Source organism: Nicotiana attenuata, unplaced genomic scaffold (genome assembly GCF_001879085.1).
Source record: "Nicotiana attenuata strain UT unplaced genomic scaffold, NIATTr2, whole genome shotgun sequence".
NCBI lineage: Eukaryota > Viridiplantae > Streptophyta > Magnoliopsida > Solanales > Solanaceae > Nicotiana > Nicotiana attenuata.
In genome coordinates this window covers 398747-408297 of record NW_017670565.1, presented here as the reverse complement: position 1 = coordinate 408297, position 9551 = coordinate 398747, and the positions used below count along the sequence as shown (strand labels likewise).

Sequence of the window (9551 nt, the reverse complement as noted above, 5' to 3'; positions counted from 1 at the left end):
TCTTAGACTATAAATCACTTGAAAAAGATGTAACTGAAAAAAGAAACTTTTGAACTCTTTAAATATTAATCATGCCAAATAAATTTCGCCCGGGAGAGTAATAAAACGAATATCAGAAAACGTTTTCTGCTGTGAACTAACACTATGGATCAGTCCAAACTGTTGATTAGATAAAAGATAAATTCTTTTGGTGTAACTTGGAATCTGTGATGCACAAATCCTGTCCGCCGTTTCCATACCGACTGCAATGACCTTCACAATACGAAGGGGTGCAATGAAATTTTCATTAGGTACTGCCGATAAAAGATTGAGAAATGCATACTTTTAGTCGCTCCCAAAAATAATAGCTGATAATATATATATATATATATATATATATATATATATATAATTTTGACTAACAAATATAATTAATTTCGACCGACCTATAACAATGTGGGGCATTGAAAATCAATCCCAACGTAAGATGACATTACACAAATCTTTGTTGGCATCACATTTTGCACTGCCCATGCAAAGTGTCAAAATACCTCGCGCAAGCTGTACCCTTTAATATGTGGGATGTAATTCACATAACTTGAATTGTGCACATTGTTACACTTTATATTTACCTGGCAAGAGGAGCCTAAAACTATGGCCAGGTTGTTGGTTTAAGTTTGCCAAGACAGCCCATTTGCACGGATTACTTGGAATTTACAAAGAAATTATGTCCCAGAGTACATGACTATCTTCTCCAGGAGAATATAAATTTGCAGCTTTTCTTACTTTGGTCTTGAAAACCATCAAAGTCGTGCCACAAAAGCACAACGCCAGATCTGGTTAGACTTAGAACTACAGTTGCACTAAACTGTGCAGCGTGGAAAATTAAAAATTTACAGCGCCAATCCAAAGTATCTCAGAAAAGTTCAGGATTGAAGAAATGACATAATGCTTGGTTCTATAGAATGGAAAGACAAGGGCTGAAGGGGGAGAACGGGGAAGAAGATCGAAGCAATAGAAACAGGGTAGCCTACCTCACTCTCACCATTAATGATAATATCCTTTTGTTTAGTTAAATGAGAGGAAAGTTGAGCATACAAAAGGAAGCATAAAGCCAAATTCTAAGAAACACAAGTGGCTCATGAAGTAGGATAAATGATTCAACCAGCTAAATGGTCCGCCATCTCCAAAAACGTTCTTAACAGTAGAAAATCAAGTTACATCACTAAAATAGTAAAAATGTAATATAAATGCAGTTCCGTTTGTCTAATAATGAACTTTAAACAAAGAAGAGATCAAGCCACTAACAACAAAAAGAACTGCTGGCAAGACAAAAGCAAATAGGAACTCATTGCTGTCCAACTTCAGCTTTCTTCTTTAGCCAGAGCCTATCAAGAGCACTATCGGCGTCTCCCTGCAGAAAGAATTTTCAAGTCAATTGCACAAAATGATGAACAGCAAAAGCAAACAAAATAAGCCAACACAACAAGATCCAAAGATAATAATCCACGAGTCAAAATAACCATAGCCCCAAATCATAGCTTGAACAATAATGTAAAAGAAGCATCACTCTTTATGTTACAAGTTTTGATGGAGGATAAAATACTAGCCTGAATACCAACCACCATCGCAAAGAGCTAAAACTGCCATTAATTTGTATAATACTCGTTATCAATGATCAACACTTCACATAAAGAAGAATAAGACAAGAAAAACAGCCTTCCATTAAAAACAAAATATCTAAAATGGATACGCTACAGGTAACTAAGACCAGAGAGCACATAGGCACGGAGACTGCAGGAATGCCAACAAGGCTCTAAAGATGTTTGATATGACACGGACAATCTGAAGGTAAATACTACTTTCACATGATATTCAAAAACAACAAGCAACATACCTGGGCACGAATAAATCCACAGAGAGCATAAGTAGTGAACTGGTTATTGTATCGGCCAAACTCATCCACATGCCCAACGTTGAGCTGGACAGAAGCGTGATCCTTAGAAGTGATCAGCCTGTTAGTGGCAGAGCTGCATCCAAATAGTACATTAATTATCTAGGACAAACTAATACTACATATTAATTAAATGACTAGGGCAGCTGACTCTAATCCAAAGTGTTTGGAAGTAAGAAATACATACCACTTCCTAGGGATGTAAAGGTCCATGTTTTGTCCCTCGTCGTTCTGCATCTTGGCAAATGGGCTTTACACTAGTAGACTTTAGAAGTTAAAAGCTCCTGGATTTAGCCCAATACAATCAATCATTAAAAAGAAGGCCACTCAAACTTCCATAATAAATTATAATCTAGAAGTATTCCAACAATTCAAAAGCATCCGGACAAGTAAGACTAATTGCACTTCGACCATCCCAATCGACATGATACAAGTATGAATCAAATGAAATATGATGAAATTACTTCCTGTTACACAAGTTTGAATCACTTGGATTGAATTTTCACACTCGTATAGATGCACACACTATCAAATTTTAAAAAAAAAAAAAATTGACTGTAACAATTTGAAAAATTGAAACATGTAAGGTTACGATACAGCATCTTTTATGGTGCTAAATCAATTAGGCTATACAGGAAATCCTATTTTCAGTTCCAGCACAAAGTTTGATTGCACGAACAAGAAGCATGTATTATTTATGCAAAAAATTACAGAGATACAAAGGAATTCGATGTACACTACAAAATTGACATAATACAAAAAGTAAAGGCCTTTGAAATGAGAAGGAAAAGTGTGTGCACACAGAGAGTGAGATTGTTACCCGGAAGACAGACAGAGACGACACCGACGATTGCTATGGGGGAGAAGAGCCGGATAGCTGCTTAAAGGATTTATAGCAAACACACCAAAAACCCTAAATCAGCCCCGATTGACTTAAATAACCCTAGTTGTTTTGCGCAATTACAAAGACCTTTGAACCATCCAGCCCGCCTCATTTGAAAAGACCCGGTAAGAAACATATTAACGGTGTTATTGTTATCAAAGGAGTGCTTAACTTAAAAGGGAAATTACTCGCTATGTCCATTTATAAGTAACTCATTACAAAAATTGACCAATTGATAAAATATTATTAATATTAGCCAAATTAGCCAATTAGCTATTTGTAGCAAAAAAATATATCAAATTTTTGCTTTGTTTTGAGTGGGTATTATTATAATAGATTGGGCACAACTTAAGGAGCTTGAAGCTTAGTTTGGGATGATTTGGTGAAGTTTTGAGGTGGTTTGAATTGAAAATTCGAAGTAAAAGCTGAACATGAAAAAAAATGATATGTGTATCACATTGTGTATCATTTGTGTATCACATATGTATCATATTTGTATCAATTGTGTATCACATGTATATCCATGTATACCTATGTGTGTGATACATGCGTAATACATGGTTGATACATGTGTCGCAAAAGACTTTTTTGAACTCGATTTAATTACGAATTTTGATACAAAACCAGTCCAAATCACCTCCAATCTTCCTCAAATTTTGTATATTGACTTATCTATATATTTTCAATGAATTTCAACTATACCCATGGAAAAAGTTCTTTTTTTGTTTAGATTTTTGGAATATTGTATAGATTTTTGTATTTCATCACCTTATTTGCTACCCCGTCCATGAAATTTCGTTTCCGTCTTGTATCTAATGTTGCTAATCACGCTTAAAAATATGAAAGGTGATTTTTGCATGTGATTCTTTGAGAGAAAGAACCCTATTATTTGGTTTTTCAATTTTTGTTGGCTAGTTTTGGTAAGTCTATGACTAATGGCTAGAGGTTGGTAAGTTGAGATTTATTTGGGACATTTGTGTAAGTTTCCCTAACTTAAACCCTTTATATAACGAAAATCCCACCTAAATAAACTTAAAATATCAATGTAGCTCAAAGTAACAATAAAAAATAAGAAGATAAGTTGAATAAGAGAAGAAGAGATATTTCATCAAGTGTTCAAGTGTATCCCATATCACATTTCATTCCTCTATTTATACTATTACATAGAAGGTTACAAAAGGATTGTCTTAAACATGACATTAACAATTGAGATCACGGGGGAAGATCATGGGAAGGGGTTATGGAGGTGTGGGAGTTACAATCATAATAGTGATGAGTAGTGGGAGGTTATTTACATCATGGGTGAAAGTGGTGGGAATAGTGGACATCCATAATTACAATAGGTTTTACAACACTCTCCCTTGGATGTCCAAAAATAAATTGCCTTGTTAAAACCTTACTAAGAAAAAAAAATAGTGGGAAAAAATCTTAGTGAAGGAAAAAGAGTACACATATCTGTAATACGCTTTAATTGTTGCCTCGTTAAAAACCTTACCAGGAAAACCCAGTGGGACAAAACCTAGGCTAAGGAAAAAAGAGTACAACGCGTATCTTACTCCCCCTCATGAAAAATCACTTTATTTCTCGAAGACGCCGCATTCCAATATTCTGTCTCACCTTCTCAAATGTTGACGTTGGTAATGCCTTAATGAACAGATCAGCCAAATTTTTACATAAATAAATCTGTTGAAAATTAATTTCACCATTTTGTTGAAGATCATGCGTGAAAAAGAACTTTGGTGAAATGTGCTTTGTTCTGTCTCATTTGATGTATCCTCCTTTCAGTTGAGCAATGCAAGCAGCATTGTCTTCATATATTGTAGTTGGATTATCTTTTTTCATAAGAAAATCACACATTTCCTGAATATGCCGAGTCATTGATCTCAACCAAATACATTCCCGACTAACTTCATGAATGGCTATTATCTCGGCGTAATTTGAAGATGTGGCAGCTATTATTTGTTTCATTGAACACCATGATATAGTTGTACCTCTATATGTAAACAAATAGCACGTTTGAGATCGGATTTTATGTGGATCAAACAAATAACCTACATCGACACAGCCAATCATTTCTGACTTGAATTCATTAGAATAAAAAATCTCATATCTATAGTTCCCCGAAGATATCTAAATATATGTTTAACATCATTCTAATGTCTTCTTGTTGGGGAGGAGCTGAATCTTGCTAATAAGCTTACTGCAAAAGCAATATTTGGTCGGATATTGTTGAAAGATACATCAGCGCGCCAATTGCACTAAGATATGAAGTTTCATCACCAACGAGCTCTTCATCATTTTCTTGAGGCCGAAATGGGTTTTTATTTATGTCAAGCGATCTCACAACCATTGAGGAACTCAATGGATGTGCATTATCCATGTAAAATCACTTTAAAACCTTTCAGTGTATGTTGATTGATGGACAAAATTCCTTGTGTTACATGCTCAAATTGTAGGCCAAGACAAATTTTGTCTTACCAAGATATTTCATTTCAAATTCTTTCTTCAAATATTCTACAGCCTTGGGAAGCTCTTTAAAAGTGTCGATAATATTCAAGTCATCAACATACACAGCTATGATGACAAATTCAAATCCAGACATCTTAATAGAGACAAAAGGGCAAATAGGGTGATTTTTGTACCCTTCCTTTAGCAAATACTCGCTAAGGCGATTGTACCACATCCGCCCTGATTGCTTCAATTCGTATAAGGATTTCTGAAGCTTTATTGAACAAGTTTCCCTTGAACTTTTATGTGCTTCAGGAACTTTAATTCGTTCAGGGATTTTCATAAAATTTTCATTGTCTAGTGAGCCATATGAGTAGGTTGTGACAACATCCATCAACCGCATGCAAGCTTTTCATGAACTGCTAGACTTATTAGATACCTGAGATCTCTTCATTTCATCATTTCAAGGTACTAGAACCTCCTGTGAGGTATTATCAATTATTATGTCTTTATGCTTCTCTTGAGCAATTGCCTCCATGTTATGATAACTTGATCATTTGCTCCTTTCTTTTTTCGGGGATTCTTATCATTGGAACCGATTGGTCCACCACGTTTAAGGCGTGGCCTAGACTCATTTGCATTGTCATACTGTCCAGCTGGGACATCAACTCGAATTGGAGCATTTACAGTTGGAATATGCGATTTAGTAACCCGTGGAAGGTCAGTAAATGCATCTGGCAATTGATTTTCAACATTCTGGATATAAATGATCTTTTGAACTTCTTGTCACATTGATTTGTACGAGGATCCAAATGAGATAGAGATAATATGTTACAATATATCTCTTTTTCCGATTATTTATTTTCTCCCCCTAATGTTGGGAAAACTGATTCTTCAAAATGACAATCAGCAAATCTGGCTGTAAACAAATCTCCTGTCATAGGCTCCAGATATTTAATAATCGAAGGAGATTCATAACCAACATATGCTCCCTACCTTCTTTGGAACCCATTTTTGTGTATCATGGTGGAGCAATTGGAACATATACCGCACATTCAAAAATTCTTAGATGGGAAATATTTGGCTCCTGACCAAAAGCCAACTGTAATGGGGAGACTTCATGATAATTGGTTGGCCTTATGCGCACAAATCTGCTGCATGCAAAATAGCATGTCCCCACACTGAAAGGGGAAGTTTTGTCCTCATTAGCAATAGTCTAGCTATTAATTGAAGGCGTTTAATCAATGATTCTGCTAGACCATTTTGAGTATGAACATGAGCAACTGTATGCTCAACTTTTATTCCAGTGGCCATACAATAATCAGTAAAGGCCTGAGATGTAAATTCACCAGCATTATTATGACGAATTGTCTTAATTGCATAATCTGGGAATTGTGCTCTTAACCTTATTATTTGGGCCAACAATCTGGCAAATGTCATATTATGAGTTGACAATAAGCACACATGTGACCATCTTATAGATGCGTTTATCAATACCATAAAATACTTGAATGGTCCATATGGAGGGTGTATAGGCCCACATATATCACCATGTATACGTTCTAAAAATGCAGGGGGTTCAATCCCAGCTTTAGCTGCTAATGGTTTAATAACCAATTTTCCTTGAGAACAAGCACCACAAGAGAATTCCTTAAATTGAAGAATCTGTTTGTTCTTCAATGTGTGCCCATTTGAATTCTCTATTATTCTGCGCATCATGTTAGAACCAGGATGGCTCAACCGGTCATGCCAAATGATAGAATCATTAGAAGTTGTAAACATTTTTGTTTAATATGGCATGTGAATCAACCACACCAATATTTGTATGGTACAACCCAGAAGAAAATGCGGGTAATTTTTTTTGTGCATATTTTTTCCCCGCTTTTATTGTAGTAATATAAATGTACTCAACATTTTCTTCGTTTGAGGTCTCAACATGGTAGCCATTTTGGCGAATAGCTTTGAAACTCAACAAGTTTCTTTGAGACTTACTATAATATAATGCATTATTAATAGTTAATATCATTCCTTCAGGTAGTAATACGCTCTTCCAGAGCCCTCAATTAACTTGTACTACTAGATATTGTAGTAACATAGGCCATTTTCATAACCCAAATAAGAGGGGGGGAAATTTCTCTTAATATTGTGTGAGTTATAGCACTATCCAAAAGGCATAAATCTTCATTACTTATCTTGGATCCAATTGAAGACTGGGAATATTATTTTCTTCATAAAAAAAAAGTACACCATGAGAAATACGGAAAAACTAACAACACTAACAACAACATAAGACAACTTAAGTACTACTTGAAAATAAAAATAACTTTAGAACGAGACAAAAAAATACTAAAAATAAAAATAACAACATAATTGCATTCCCCAGTAAAATGATCAAACTTTAGTTTTGATCTCCAAAGAAGTCTCCAACTTCCAAATGAGTAAGATCATCGAAGCCTTCAAAATCATCATCATTCAAAGCAAGATTTGCATCGACATTGTCATCATTTTTGTTTGAAGGCCCTGCCTCAAAATTACTTTTAAAGGTCAAGTGAGACTCCACCGAGGCATTAGCAGAAGATGCTCCAACTATTTGCCTTTCTTTTGATGGAGTTTTGATAAAGCCTGACAAGATGCTCAGGTGCACGACATTCAATTTTTCAATGAACTTTCATGCCACAACGGTGGCAGTTACCGTTTTTGCCTCTTGAAGTATTATTTTGAGAACCCATATTGTTCTCTCGTTTGTCATGACCATCACGATGACGATTATTATATCATCTCTTGCAATTGCCATGCCCACGTACATTCATATGGCCATGATAATTATTCTGTCTTTTTCTAGACTTACCACGTCTCGCTACTCTATTCGCTTCAGGAAACGAAGCTGACCCTGTAGGACGGGCTTCATGATTTTTCAGCAAAAGGATATTATGTTGCTCAGCTACCAGAAGGCATGAGATCAATTCAGAATACTTTTTAAAACCCCTTTCACGATATTGTTGTTGTAATACCATATTTGAGGCATAAAAAGTCGTAAGAGTCTTTTCCAACAAATCCTCATCATTCATAACATCCCCACATAATTTTAATTGGAAAGTTATTCGAAATACAACAGAGTTATACTTACTTATAGTCTTAAAATCTTGCAACTGTAAGTGCATCCACTCATATCGAGCCCTTGACAATATTGTAGCCTTAAGGTGATCATACATTTCCATCAGGCCAGTCCACAATTCAAGTGGATCTTTCACTGTCAAATATTCAACCTTCAAAAATTCATCCAAATGATGACGAAGGAAAATCATGGCCTTCGCTTTGTCTTAGCTTGATGCCTCATTACCCTGATAATGGTGTCACCAAGGCCTTTAGCGGCTAAGTGAATCTCAGCATCGAGAACCCATGATAGGTAATTCTTTCCGGAAATGCCAAGTGCCACAAACTCAAGCTTTGACAAATTCGACATAGTAAAAACTATCAAAGAAGATAAATAATTAGAAATCATTAGGATAATAACGAAAATTGACATAATATCAAATTTATGATCTTTATACACTAAAGTGGTAATTCCATTGAAAAGAATACTGTTTTTCTTCTTCAAATAATTAGTATATCTTTGATGTTAACTAGAACAAAAATGTCTTCTAATTTTAACACAATTTCAAATGTCGAACAACATAAAACAAGTATTCTTCTCTCAATTAATTCTATTAATATGAAAATTAGCAAATTTTACATAACAATCATGCAAATAACATAAAATAAAGAAATATAGAATTCTTTATTTTTACACATATCTAGAGATGTGTAAAGACACTAATCATGAAATCAAAATATACAACAAAGAAAACAAAATGAACAAATATACCTAAACAACGAAAAGAGCTCAACTTCGTGATGATAACGTATTATGAAATGCAGCTCAAAGTAACAATATAAAACAAGAAGATAAGTAGAATAAGAGAAGAAGAGATAACTTTCTTATTCATCAAGTGTTCAAGTGTATCCCATATCATATTCCATGCATCTACTTATGCTATTACATAGAAGGTTACAAAAGGATTGTCTTAAGCATGACATTAATAATTGAGATCATGGGGGAAGATCATGGGGAGGGGTTATGGAGGTCTGGGGGTTACAATCATAATAGTGATGAGTAGTGGGAGGTTATTTACATCATGGTAAAAGTAGTGGGAGTAGTGGACATCCACAATTACAATAGGTTTTACAACAAAATCAAACTAATGAAAAAATTGAGAAAATCCTATCACACTAAGAGCCCGTTTGGAT

General features: G+C 34.9%; 1 protein-coding gene across 1 annotated transcript; it reads right to left on the bottom strand.

Annotated features, from left to right (window-relative positions):
• Positions 1-1101: 1101 nt before the first annotated feature.
• On the bottom strand, positions 1102-2858 carry LOC109241036 (40S ribosomal protein S21-like). Its single transcript, XM_019407745.1, has 4 exons — positions 2754-2858; positions 2121-2217; positions 1877-2009; positions 1102-1393 (listed from the first exon to the last, which is right to left on the bottom strand). Exons 2-4 carry the CDS (start codon positions 2168-2170, stop codon positions 1328-1330), a joined length of 249 nt encoding a protein of 82 aa, XP_019263290.1. The 5' UTR covers positions 2171-2217; positions 2754-2858; the 3' UTR covers positions 1102-1327.
• Positions 2859-9551: the final 6693 nt, after the last annotated feature.

What these genes read in the sequence shown, in the direction of transcription:
- LOC109241036 (XM_019407745.1), bottom strand. Translation starts at nt 2,170, where the DNA reads ATGCAGAACGACGAGGGACAAAACATGGACCTTTACATCCCTAGGAAG. An exon ending in CTTTACATCCCTAGGAAGTG is followed by an intron (nt 2,010 to 2,120) that starts GTATGTATTTCT and finishes ATTTGGATGCAG; the next exon opens with CTCTGCCACTAACAGGCTGA. An exon ending in GTGGATTTATTCGTGCCCAG is followed by an intron (nt 1,394 to 1,876) that starts GTATGTTGCTTG and finishes TTCTTTCTGCAG; the next exon opens with GGAGACGCCGATAGTGCTCT.